The 13,228-nt window shown below is 38.6% G+C and overlaps 1 protein-coding gene across 1 annotated transcript in view; it reads right to left on the minus strand.

Moving 5' to 3' along the window:
• Positions 1-2,453: 2,453 nt before the first annotated feature.
• The window catches only part of LOC140204865 (sterol regulatory element-binding protein 2-like), a 65,015-nt gene continuing 54,240 nt past the window's right edge, over positions 2,454-13,228 (minus strand). Inside the window, exons 17-19 of the mRNA XM_072271745.1 lie at positions 10,130-10,315; positions 6,970-7,081; positions 2,454-4,161 (exon numbers count right to left, since the gene is read on the minus strand). Coding sequence (XP_072127846.1) covers positions 3,941-4,161; positions 6,970-7,081; positions 10,130-10,315 — 519 coding nt within the window. The 3' untranslated portion in view covers positions 2,454-3,940. The remainder of the gene's footprint in view (positions 4,162-6,969; positions 7,082-10,129; positions 10,316-13,228) is intronic.

Genomic DNA, 13,228 nt, shown 5'->3' on the forward strand with positions numbered 1-13,228 from the left:
CCCCCGTACAAACGTTCCACCTCTACTACCTCAGCAAATAGCACCTTTTACCATTTGTGGAACCTCGCAAATTATGTCGAACCAGTTTAATAAAATGAAAGAACGCCTTACAGCCAGAATAGTAAAGGATATTATTTAAACATATTAACTTATTTAATAGGCAAAGAAAGACCAGTCTAAGCATCTGTTTCTGTTTTAAGCCCACTTAAGGCATGTTCCACTCACTAACACTTAATATTAGAACTATTGTGACTGAAAATCAAATACTAAGAAAAAAACTGTATTTAAGTAGATTTTATTATTAGTTTAGAAATTCCTATGATCAAAAGAAGCTTTCCAAGTGACTCTTTCTCTATGTGCTTCCATCTTATGGACCTTCTTGTTGAAAATCCTCAATGATTATCGTCCCGTAGCACTAACATCTGTTGTAAAGGAGTGCTTTGAGAGACTGGTTATTAAACATATCAATTCGTACCTGAGGAGAGACTTGGGTCCGCTCCAGTTGCCAGCCGGCACAACAAATTAACAGTAGATGCCATTTCATCCGTTCATTACTCAGTTCTGGAACGTTTGGACAGTGAAGGTGCTTACATCCAGACGCTCTTCATTGACTACAGTTCGGCATTTCACACCATCGTCTTCCCAAAACATATCAATAAGCTCAAACACAGAGGCCTCGATACCCCTTTGTGCAACTAGATCCTCGATTTCCTCACGTCAGGACCCCAGTCAGAATCAGAATGAAAATCCGGTTTAATGCCACTGACATATATAATGAAATTTGTTGTTTTGCAGCAGTAGTAATACATAATAATGAAAACTAAAAATTGCACTATATATATAACATTAAATAACCAGTGCAGAAAAGGAGGGAATAAACATACGAAGATAGTATTTGTGGGTTTATTGTCCATTCAGAAATCCATCATCAGATACCCCCACCATAGCCTATGCTTTCTTCTAGCTGCTGACAAGCAGGTACAGGAGCCTTAGGTCCCAGGTTCAGGAAGTTATTACCCTTCATCCATCAGGATCTTGAACCAGTGTGGATAACATCACTCACCTCAACACTGAACTGATCAGTGAACACCACCTATGGACTCACTTTCAAGTACTCTACAACTTGTGTTCCCAGTATGTATGTATGTATTTATTTATTAGGGTTTTTTGTATTTGCAGTTTGCCTTCATTTTCACATTGATTGTGTGACAACCTATGTGTAAAGTTTTTCTATTAATTCTATCGTTCTACCATGAATGCCTGCAAGAAAATGTATATAGTGACATACAGTATATGTACAGTACTTTGATGAAAAATATTAACTTTTGCTCTTTATAGTCCTGAGTGTTTTGGTGCTACAATTGCTTTGGCCTTGTCTGCCTTTCATCCAGCTCATGTGGATCAATTAGAAAAAATAAATGGTGAATTCACTAATTTACTGAACCACATGCTACAGGTGTACAGACATCCATCTGTATCCCATTCATATATCCATTATTGAAATGCAAATGTGTTCTTTCTTATTTTTTTCCTTAACCAACACCCACAGAGGGTCCAAGGCCAAGGGACCTGAAGCTTCAACATAAACCAGTGATTCAACACAGGATCAGCCATTAACCCTGAAGTCTTCCCAAATGGACATCCAAGACAGAACTTTGAAGACCAGAGAAGTTCTCTCAGGTTCCCTTCAACCAAGTTTGTGTATTTGGTGAGTAATTGTAACATTTAAGTTGCATGATTCATAGGCAAAGTATCCACAAAATTATCACCAAGTGCTTTTATTTTCTCCCTCATGTACTCACCTATCATCCAAAAACCATGCACCGTTTTCTTCAGCTACTAATTGGAATGGAGGGTTCCATATTCTAATCAATCGCTATTCAAATAAAACTTCAAATTATTGGGATTTTTTATTCTGATTTGTGACTAGCTGCATGGAGACTGAAACTTGACTGTAGATGACTGGAGCTTTACTGTACATGGTGTTCAACAAAGTCCCACACACGGGATTAATCAAGAAAGGAAAAGCCCATGGGCTCCAAGGGAAAGTGGCAATTTGGGATAATGATGAGCTCAGTGACTATATGTACTGAGTTTTGCACCTCAGCTCCAGAGGAATGATGTTTTGTTTAGCTGTATACGTGTGTATGGTTGATTGACAATAAACTTGAAATTGAAAGCAATGGGTCAATGCTCAATCTTAAACAGCACTTTTGACTTCCTCTGGATATGACAGTGTTTGTTTTACTGATAAATCCAAGAGATTGGACATTTATCCAGAAACTCTCCAGCATTTCTTTGATGCTTGAGAGATGTGAACTAGAATCATAGGAAGATAACTATTTGGAATAAAGAAGGACAGACAAGTTGAGTCTGGACCTGGGGATTTTGATTAAATAGTTTTTTTTATTTTCTATGTCTCTGGCACAAAATAAACCATTCTATGCAATTAATTCAGCACAAATGCATTTTATTCTTTTGCATACAATGTCTTAAGATCTTCTTACAGCTTCACGATATTTATCAATAAAACACCAAATAGCACAACAAAAACATCATTACATACTGTACCCAAGAAAACAGATGACAAGAAACTTGCACTTAAGTATTTACAGATGCAGCTAAGATCTGATGAAGCTATACACAGCTAATGAATAGTTCTTTGAAAAGAGGAAATTCAGTCATGCCCTGTGTAACAATAAAAAACAATAGCTACAACAGCCCCGCTTTACATTTTCATAAATTATAACAAATAATATTCATAATTAATCTTTATGTTGCTAGATCCAAAAATTAACAATTTTACAATTGTTAACTCCACAACACCAACCATACATTTTTATGGCATCATTTTGTTTTAGCTCAAACCCTTTTTTAAAAAAAAGAAACATCGATCCCAAAGATTTAAAACCATTCAGTTCTGCGATTTAGATCATTAAAAATCAGCAGTGAGTCAAGCACTATTCAAATTATGTTTAACTATTAGTGAGTTGATATGTAATCGAGTTACTAGCTTTGAGCACTTGTTTGATGACAGTGTTAGAGAACAATTTCTGAGATTCAATCAATACTACAACTGCAGTAAACAAATGTCTTTAACACTTAAAGCTTATTGGGAGTAACCTTTAAGTTGGGACCAGAATTGTTCTACATGAACGGTGACTCGGAAATAGAACTCGAGTGAGACAAGCTAGTCCAGTGGAATTTGTTATGGTAAAGCTTTGAGACAGCCCCAAACAGCTTGCTCAACATGTGAATTGATCAGCCCATAACAACACTGATCACAGAGACCTGAAGCGTAAAAAACAAACTTTCATTCAACAAATCAGCCTTAAATATCTTACAATTTTTTCACACTATGTGCATGAGAGTTGTGAAATAAATTGCATGGAAAGCCTATCGCAGTCAAGAGAATACATGGATTTAAGAGATCAGTCTGATACAAATCAGGATTATGTGGTGAGAAAACAATTAGATGGAGGTGATCTATAAAAGAGAAGGACTTGACTAGCTATTGTGGCTTTATTGACTGTATATTCAAACAAAGTATTTTCACATGTGAAATCTTAAACAAAACAAAACTCTTATAAATGCATACACGATAACTTACATTCCTATAGTTCAAAAACATCCAAGATCATGAGGATGAAACAATTTAAGAAACTATTGAGTGGAACTTTGTGGATTGTGCAGCACTCTGATCAAGAACTAAAGCGTCCAGGGATTGGTAGTGAGAGCAATAAGGCAAGCACAAGCTAATGGCCCTCTTCAGTTAATATCCAACTTTACATTCCATTCCAATCTTAGTTTTAGATAAGATTGATAAAACCCTTAAAAGAATATGCCAAGTTGTTCCTTTCGGGTCACCAACCCCTACTGAGGTCTTCACTTGATGAATAGGATAGAATTTAGTCAGGAGATCTGCCAGAGACTGCAGTCATCAGCTTGCCGCAATTGTAGTGCCACTGCCCAGTTTCATGATGATCTGCTGGCAGTCGTTGACTGACCGCTTGTCTCCGAGTTTCTCCAGCGTACGCGCAGCTTCAGCTAGCATGATGGCTCTCTGACCCGGAGAGGAGAGAAATGAGAGGGGAAGGTGGCGACATGCCAGCAGTATTGCTGTCGCCTTCTCTCTCTGGCCAGGAAGAGCATCCAGGTCACCTGATTTTTAAAAAAGTACAAAGTATTTTTACAGCTTCCATTCGCGTGAGAAATGATCAAATATTGGAATGCACTTACTTCCTATTCTACGTACAAGAGATAACTTTTAAAAAAATGTGAATCTCAGCAAGCTGAACCATCCGCCACTATTATTTCCTTGAAACTGAGCTGCCTCAGATAACAAAATTAGCACATTGAGGAGAATGAGTGTGACATTTGGAAAATGATAAACAAAGTGCACAGACATGTTAAGGAGATTACCATTTTTGAAAGCGGATAAAACAAACTTAGATCAAATGTAACCCGGGCTCTTAAAAGAAGAAAGAACTTTCAAATATTCTTTGGCTACAGAGAACTGGAAGTCTACTGAGGTGAAACCGGTGTTTGAAGTGGAAGATTGAAATGGTTGACTAAGGATGGCCTGAAAATGCCAGAAAATCTCAGCAGATCAGACAGCATCTGTGAAAAGAGAGTTGGTTAACATTTCAAGCCTGGACCCTTCAACAGAAATGGGAGAAAAAGAAAGAAACTAGTCTATATAACAGAGAAGATGGAGGAAGGTGATAGGTGAAACAGAAGTAATTTCTCTGATAGGATGAAATAATAGAGCAGTTAAGCTTCTTCGTCTGTGGGAAATGTTGTAGAGATTATCTGTATATAAAAAAACAGAATGGAAAAAATAGAAAAGAGTAGGCAAAAATAGTCAGTTTTCACAAAAGAGTTTCAAGTTGAAGAATTCAATATTGAGTTCTTCAGGCAGGAAAAATGTGCCCAGACTGCTTGCTGAAGCTTCTGTTGGGCCTTGCTAGAACTGTGCAGGAGGCAACTAACAATGTGGCATTTAGATGGTGAGTTAAAGTAGCAGGCAATCACCAGCTCAGGCTCACGCCTGCAGGCCGGGTGCAAAGTGATCACCCAACCTGTGTTTGGTTTCTTCAGGGTACAATAGGCCATGTAGCACAGGTGAGGCCAACATCAGTTGTGCGCAGATTGTTGGAAACAATTCTGAGGAATGGTGTAAACCAGCATTTAGAGCATCAGTGGCTAAAGAAAGGCAATCAGTATTGACTTGTTTGGGGAGTCTTGAGAGTAACTAAATTGAATCTTTTGTGACAGTGACGACCACAATGGAACTCCAATAGTCCTGAATTCTGGGACTTTAGTGATGCCAGACTGGTGGATTATCAGACTTTATTCTATTAATGCAACACACTTTTAATTCCAAATGTTGCCTAGTACTATAAGTTTTTCAGCAAACCCACTGATTTTAAAAAGATGGGAAGCAAAAGAAGATGGATTTAAAAGGGAGCACAGGAAATGGGAGTGTGTGAGAAACAGTATCCAGTGATTTGATGCCAAACCATTGAAGTTTCCAAACAATGGAAAGCAGATTGGTGGAGTTTTACTCTACATAGTGTTTAACATGTGGAGTTGATCAGAAAAGGAAAAGCCCAGGAGATCCACAGGAAGGTGGCAATTCGGAATAACGATGGGCTCAGTGTCATAAAGTGATTAGTAATGATCAATGGAAGTGTGAGTGACTATAGCAGAGTGCAATTGCATTTTAGAACAAGTCTAACCATCAATTACACCTTCCATTATTCTGGTGACAACTGAAAATATACCGATGGGTACTAATTAACTAAATTGGATTTGAGCTGCCTTTTGTGAACAGGACACATTATCAGGAACTGCTAGGGTTTTCAAGTGCTGGAGCAGGCTGTCCAGACGCTAACCTATTTAGGTAGGTTTCAATTCAATTGTTCAGTACTACATATAGGATAGTTTAGTGATTTGCAGTACAACCTATCTAATACAATATGCAACACCATTTTACAAGAAGTGAACAGCAAACTTTAAAAAGTGATAAGTCCTCAGGAGGTTATTGGGAAGGAAGAAAGAGCACAAGACAGAATTATTGCAGTGGTGGAGACAAGGGGATAGAAATTGTTACCTGATAAAAGAGTGGAGAACGTAGAGTTGGGATAGAAGGTGGCAAACCATAATAGTAAACTATAAATTAGACTTTAAGAGAATTATGGTGCAAATCAACGATTCATCTTTAAACTAAAAACTCTACTAAATGCAATCTCTCACACTGATTTGGGTCTTTTTTATGTGTGCATGTTTATTTCATTTCTAAATAACGGTCAAGTAAATTAAAAACTCCATTATGTTCATAATAACAAAACAAATGGCCTCCTGTATTATTACTGTATGGAGGAGTATCAAAGCTGAGGAGAGGATGCAGTACAGATTTGCTGTAATGGGAGTAAGGAGGTGGGATCTTTCTTTAGAATTGAGAACATCAAGGAGACAAGGCAAATGGCATTTGCAAGGTTTTTAATAAAGGCATCAAATCTGTTTTCACCGGGAGAAAGGTCAGCGAAATGGTCAACACAACATCGTGGGCCATTAAGGCCTGTACCGAGCTGGACTGTTCTATGTTCTAAACAGATAACAAGTTTAAGGTGACTTTTCAACAAACCTAAAGCATGATGAGAAAAATAAATGCAATGAGTTGTTATGACTTAGAATACACTGCCTGGGAGGACAGTGGACGCAGATTAAACAGTGATGTAGAACATGGAAAAAATTTTCAGAACTACAGGGCAAGAGCAGGGAGTGGGATGATCAGGATAACTCTCTAGGAGTGACACAAGCGCAATAAGCCAGGAATATAAAATGGTGCAAAAATAGCATTTAAAACAGTTTTAAACATATAACAGTCTACTTTGTCAAACTGAGAGTGGATTGTACACAAAAACCTCCAGTGGTTGAAGCTGGAAGGCTGGGGCAATACTTCACCTTGTTGAACAGGGTGTGGAGTACGTCTTCTCAGACTATGCTCCAGAAGCTGGTGTGTTCTTGTTGGACTTGCACCTGCCATCAACCTCACCGTTGTTTCATGCAAAAACATCTGAAAACAATGCCAGCAAAACAAAACTATTTAAAAATATTACACAATATGTTCTGTTCATCCAACCCCCTGAATTCACTCATCTACAGTGGCAACAGTAAAGAGAACATTGATTTTAAAATGATCATACTCCTGTATAAATTTCTCCACAAATCTATCCCTCCACTTTCCCCTGCAGCTTCTCATCGCAATAACTGTCCAAGTAAACACATTCCAGTGAGGAGGAAACATCAGAGCAGTTGTAGATTGCGGGAAGGAAAAATATGCTCTCATTTTACACTTTACTATATCCACCCAAGCATTGAGTTTTGGCTACTTTGTGATTTTTGATGTTGCCATACAAGTGTTTCAGAGTCTTCTCCGTAAATGAATACTTAATATCACCATAAACTAGATGTCAATTGGTGCTTTTCAATAGTTTGTAAGATTAGAGGAAAGGTGTTTCAAATTCTCTTATCTATTTGTCACTCCCCACTAATCTACCTGACACTTACTAAGTGGAAGAAGTGCTACACCCACCATTTCACCTCCTCCCTCACCTCCATTCAGGGTCCCAAATATTCCTTCTAGGTGAGGCAATACTTCACCTGCAAATCTGTCGAGGTGGTCTACTGCATCTGATGTTCCTGATATGGCCTTGTCTACATTGTTAAGACCTGATGTAGATTGGGGGACTGCTTTTTCATGCGCCTTCGCTCCGTCCACAACAAGCATGATTTCCCGGTGGCCAACCATTTAAACTCCAATCTGCATTGCCATTCTGGTCCATTCCCTCCTCTACTGCACGATGAGGCCAGTCTCAGGTTGGAGGAGCAACACCTCATATTCCATTTGGGTAGCCTCCAATATGATGGCATGAACATCGATCTCTCTCACTTCACGTAATTTTATTATCTCTTCCCCTTCTCTCATCTTTCATTAACCACTCTGGCTCCCCTCTTACCATTTCTCTTCTGCTCACCTCTCTTTTGTCCCCCTCTGATGCCTCACCGCTTTCCCTCTCTCCCATCAGATTCTTTCTTCAGCCCTTTACTTTTCCACCTATCACCTCCCAGCTTTCACTTCATCTCCACTCCCCCACATATCTGGCTTCACCAATCACCTTTTAGCTTGTACTCGTTCCCCTCCTCCCACCTTGTTACTCTGGCTTCTTCCCTTTCCTTTCCAGTCTTGATGGAAGGTTTTGGCCCAAAACATCAACTGTTTATTCACTTCCATCGATGCTTCCTGACCTGCTGAGTTCCCCCAGCATTTTGTGTGTGTTGCTCTGGATTTCCAGCATCTGCAGAGTCTCTTGTGTTTAATATTTATCATTCTGATGTGGGACATTTTTATTATGTGGATTTCAATCATCAACTTTTCCATGTCGCTAGGGTTGAATTTCCATGAAGTGGATTCATGCTAGGTCCTGGTTAGCCCACACTCAGCGTTTCAGTATTATAGTTGATTAGCCTGAATTCATCAAGAACTATGTTCTAGAAGTCACTGGTTGAAGAATTGTGCAGTCATTGCTGGTAAGTCCATATGTGGCCGGCAAGGCCTGTCCTGGAGTGCACACTCAGACAGTGGACCTTGTTTAATATTTCTAGAAATGAACCCTATTTATAACATTCTAATATCTTCTTTTTAAAAAAAGACCTATTTCTATTGATTTACCACTTTTAATGAAATGGGATATATAGATGAAATTCTGAGGCAAACAGATTACAAAAGTAAACTATGACTCCGTTAGTTTAAGATTAGTGTTTCAGTAATGCCATCATTAAACCAATTCACACACTACAATTTTATTGGCATTTTACTTTACAACAGGTACACAGAGAAATGAGGATACACACACTGAGGTCTGTCTGTTCTGGTGTTAAATGAAAAAGACTGTTACTATCTGAATTGCATGGGCTTTTGTGTGGTCTATACCTAATTCCACACCACATGGTCAGTTAGCCCATCAAGTTTCCCCTCTTTCCAAAGAATCCCATCAGTCTCATTCCTCTGAATATTTTCCCAGCATCTAGCTTTCTACACTACCATCACTTTACAATTATCCCATCAAATAGGACATTTTTGGGTGACTGGAGCAAGTCACACCACCCAGAAGAAACCCATGGGGTCACAGGGAGAACGTGTAAACTTCATACAGAGAAGATTTCAAGGTCAGGTTGCTGGAGATGCAAGGCAGCAGCACTAACATCTGTCCACCACCTAAATAACAAACTTTGCATTTACATTTTGTGTGAAGTTCCCCGAGGTACAAATAGGCTTGACCTGACAATCACCAGCACTCAGCTGTTCAAACTACTGTCTGCAAGCCTTGGACGTGTGTTTTCTGGGACATACCAATGGGATGGTGCCACAACTGTCACTAGACTTACTAAGCCCAGCAATGACTCCATAACAGCGATATGCTTTCTGCTGGTACTCCCCAGCATTAATCAATAAAAAACACCTCTAAAATACTCCATCAGATCAGACCCAGTGATTTCTAAGCCTCTGAAGTAGGAGGTGAGGGCAAAATTTTTATTAAATATTATTTGCTTTAGTTTAATATATTTAATCACCTATTTTTAATTAACTTCATTGTCAACTCTTAAATTTTGCACAGTTTTAATAATTTATTAAAATGTTTCAGTGACAACTGAAAGCTATATATAATTTTAGGAGTTTTGTTAAGAGTCAAAGCCCCATCTGCAACTTTTTCATTTACTGAATCAGTTCTGAGCCTCTCACACCACACCGTGTCCCCTATGGCTGAGCTGACACTTGCATCAAGCTGCTCAACTCAGGGTGGTGGAGGGGTAATAGGCAAGTGCAAGAATGCAGGAACTGTGGATAGTGAGCCCCTCCAGACCAGTGAAGTCTATGACTGGCTCTGTTTTCTTAACAAAATATTGATATTGGAATCAACTGTCTCAATGAATCATACCAATTCAGTTCCAACTTAATAGGGGTGCAGTATGAGTAATGAAAAATTTCTGGGCAATGTGCTTATGATCTTCTGCCCCAACATGTAATAACTGGCAAGATCTTTCACATGCTGTGTTTGCTTACCTTACGATGTGCTGGTTTAAATGTCTGGCCGAGCTTCCTGAGACTGCTCAAGTCCTGTTGGAATCCTTTCAGTTCTAGACTTGAGGCTTGGTAGGTCTCGCCCACAGCTTGGCCGGAATTCGTCTGTTTCTGCCACAAGGTGGTACGAATTGAGAGCAAAATGTCGCAGATCAACAACTGCATTGCCTGCAAGTACAGAACGAAAACAAAAATGTCATCTCCAGACAGTTCAGCAATGATGGCTTTTTCTCTGTTTTATTAAATAATTTATTTCACACCATTACCTTCTTCCCCCAATTTTGCAATAATAATCCAATTTAAAATAAAAATTAGGCAAAGGACATTTAAAAACAATTACAGCAAATTATTAAATCAACATTATTTGATACCAGTAACACTGAAAATCCAGTACCCTTGGTACTTTCGTAGTATTGAAGTAGCAGTTACTAGAATTCCACTAAAACACAAAAGTGCCTTTATTTCACTTTTTTTTAACATGTTTCACAATAGTATAATGAATGATCCAGTTAAACTGATGAGGTTAAAGGGAGTGTGAAATACACAAAATATATAAGAGATATACCAGAATGCAGCCTGGATTAGAGAGCAAGCTTTATGAAGATAGGCTGAGTGAGCTAAGGCTTTTCTCTCTAGAGTGAAGGAGGATGAGGTGTACAAGATGTTAAGATCGAGTGGATAGCCAGAGACTGTTTTCCTGAGACTCAAATGGCTAACATGAGGGGGCATAATTTTAAGGTGATTGGAGGAAAGTATAGGGGGAGGGAAGTCAACACTTAAATACACTTTCCTCCAGTATAGGAGGAATGTATCTTCCGCTTAAATTTTTTGTAAACACAGAGTGGTGAGTGCATGGAACATGCTGCCAGGGGTGGTGGTAGAGGCAGATACATTAGGGGCATTTGAGAGACTCTTAGATACGTGCATGGATGATAGAAAGATGGAGGACAATATAGGACGGAAGAGTTAGAGCAGGTTAAAATGTCAGCACAACATCGCGGGCGAAAGGGCCTATACTGAGCTGTAATGTTCCATGTTCACTTTGAACTGCAGCTCTGGTTACCCAAACTCCAGATGCATGCATGGTCTGCAGTCCAGAGCAAAGCCCTAGCTACAGTCCGATTACACAACCTAATTGCACACTCCACTGTCGATTCACGTTTCAAACTAATGCGTGAGCCAGATGCTGAATGGTCAGCATTTCTGAATAATCGAGGGCTGGATTATTGGTGCCTCAGATTGTCATGTTGAAGGTATTATCAATGAAATATTAACTTTATGTTCAAATGAGGTAATTTGTGCCTATTCCTAGTACAGTGGAATAATGTAATAATCTGGTTAATTGGGCTATCAGTTAATTGGGACAGCTGCTTATTTGAGACAATTCTTAAAGAACAAAAACTAATTGAGAAACTAGTCAAACTTCCCTTTGTTTATTTGGGACTCTATGTCACTTAATGGAACAGGAGACTAATAGTTGCCAAACAGTTTCTAACGAGCATCAGTTGTACGCTTTTGTGTGGCCATTAGAAACTGCACCATGCTTAGAGGAAACAGCTTTTAAAAAGCCTCAGTTGTGTGTGCTTATGTTATCCACTTAGGCTGAAAAATGCCGATTCCAAAAGCAATTTTGTGCCAGGAAATTTATTGTTGGATTACCAAACTACTCCATGCAGGAAGGCATTCCATTATCTGCACTGGATGTCTGCGCTGATTTTATTCATTTACAGTCAATCAAAAGAACACAGCAGCATACACTGGTTGAATTCCTCCGTCGTTAACTATTAGGAACAATACATAGTTTTATAGTAATGTAGTAGTATTGGTCGCGTTCTAATTTGTTCTGCATTTCTTTTAAATACATAATTTGTTCATCTTTTTAACTATTTCCATGAAACTTCAGCTAATTGGACAGCTACCTACTCGGGCCAAAATTATTGGTCTCGATGTGTCCCAATTAATTGGAATCCACTGTATTTATTTTAAAGATTTTTCCATAAAGTATAATTTTTGATTACATGAGTACAAATACTGGAGGAATTTTAATTCACACTATACTTGCAAAATTAAATATTTGAATACACTATGGAGAGCTTATTTAACGTCATTTTAAAGCACTTCACAGTTAATAAACTACCCTTGAAGTATAATGACTTGTTTTGGGAGGAAAGCTGGCAATCAGCTTCTTCTCAACAAGGTACAATTAACAGAATCACACAAATTGCCAATTAAAACTTTCCAGTTATGGTGGATACAGGAAAAATGTTGCTCTTCAAAAAAAAAATTGTGCAATCTTTATCTCTGTTTTAAATTGGCAAATAGATTTTTAGTTTAGCGATGGGAATGTAGTAGTGAAATGGTAACCCAAGTCAAGTGTATGGAGATGGGCTTGAATATAACCCTCTGGAGTTGACAGTGATGCCAACTGTGACACATTGAATTTGCTTAAACTTATTTAACTAACTTATGAAATATTACTGATTAAACCACCACTGGATTTAAAAGTTAATTGAAATGGGCCAATAAACAATGGCATAATCTTCCTGGTCAGTAGCCGCCAGCAAGGATTAATGGGCAAAACATGAATTTCAGTATCGTTCTTTGGGGCTGTACACTAACCATTCATAATTGATGCTGCACAAGGTTAAACTGGAAAAACAAATCAAACGCCTTCTTAAGAAGAGAAGGGTACACAGCTGCTGACTCAGAGAGACCAGGTTCAATTCTGACATCTGTGTTGATTTTCCACATTCTCCCTGAGCCATGTGGATATTTCCACCTTTGTGAGCTCCAGATTCATCCCACATCCCAAAGGTTTGCAGATTGGTGGGTAATTGGCCATTGTAAATTGCTTTTAGTTAGTCAATGAGTGATGTAATCTGGGGTGGGGCAGGGGAGCTGACGAAAATGTAGGGAAAATTTAAAGAAGGGATTAATGTGGGATTAGTATGAATGGGTGGTTAGCACATACTTGGTAAACCAAAGGGCCTATTTCCATATTTTATGCCTCTATCACTTCTGGGAAGTTTAGAGTAAAGTGAAAGTCTGTGATAAGTGCTAAAATATGAACAGAAACAAAAA

The sequence above is a fragment of the Mobula birostris genome, chromosome 11 (genome assembly GCF_030028105.1).
Source record: "Mobula birostris isolate sMobBir1 chromosome 11, sMobBir1.hap1, whole genome shotgun sequence".
Classification (NCBI taxonomy): Eukaryota; Metazoa; Chordata; class Chondrichthyes; order Myliobatiformes; family Myliobatidae; genus Mobula; species Mobula birostris.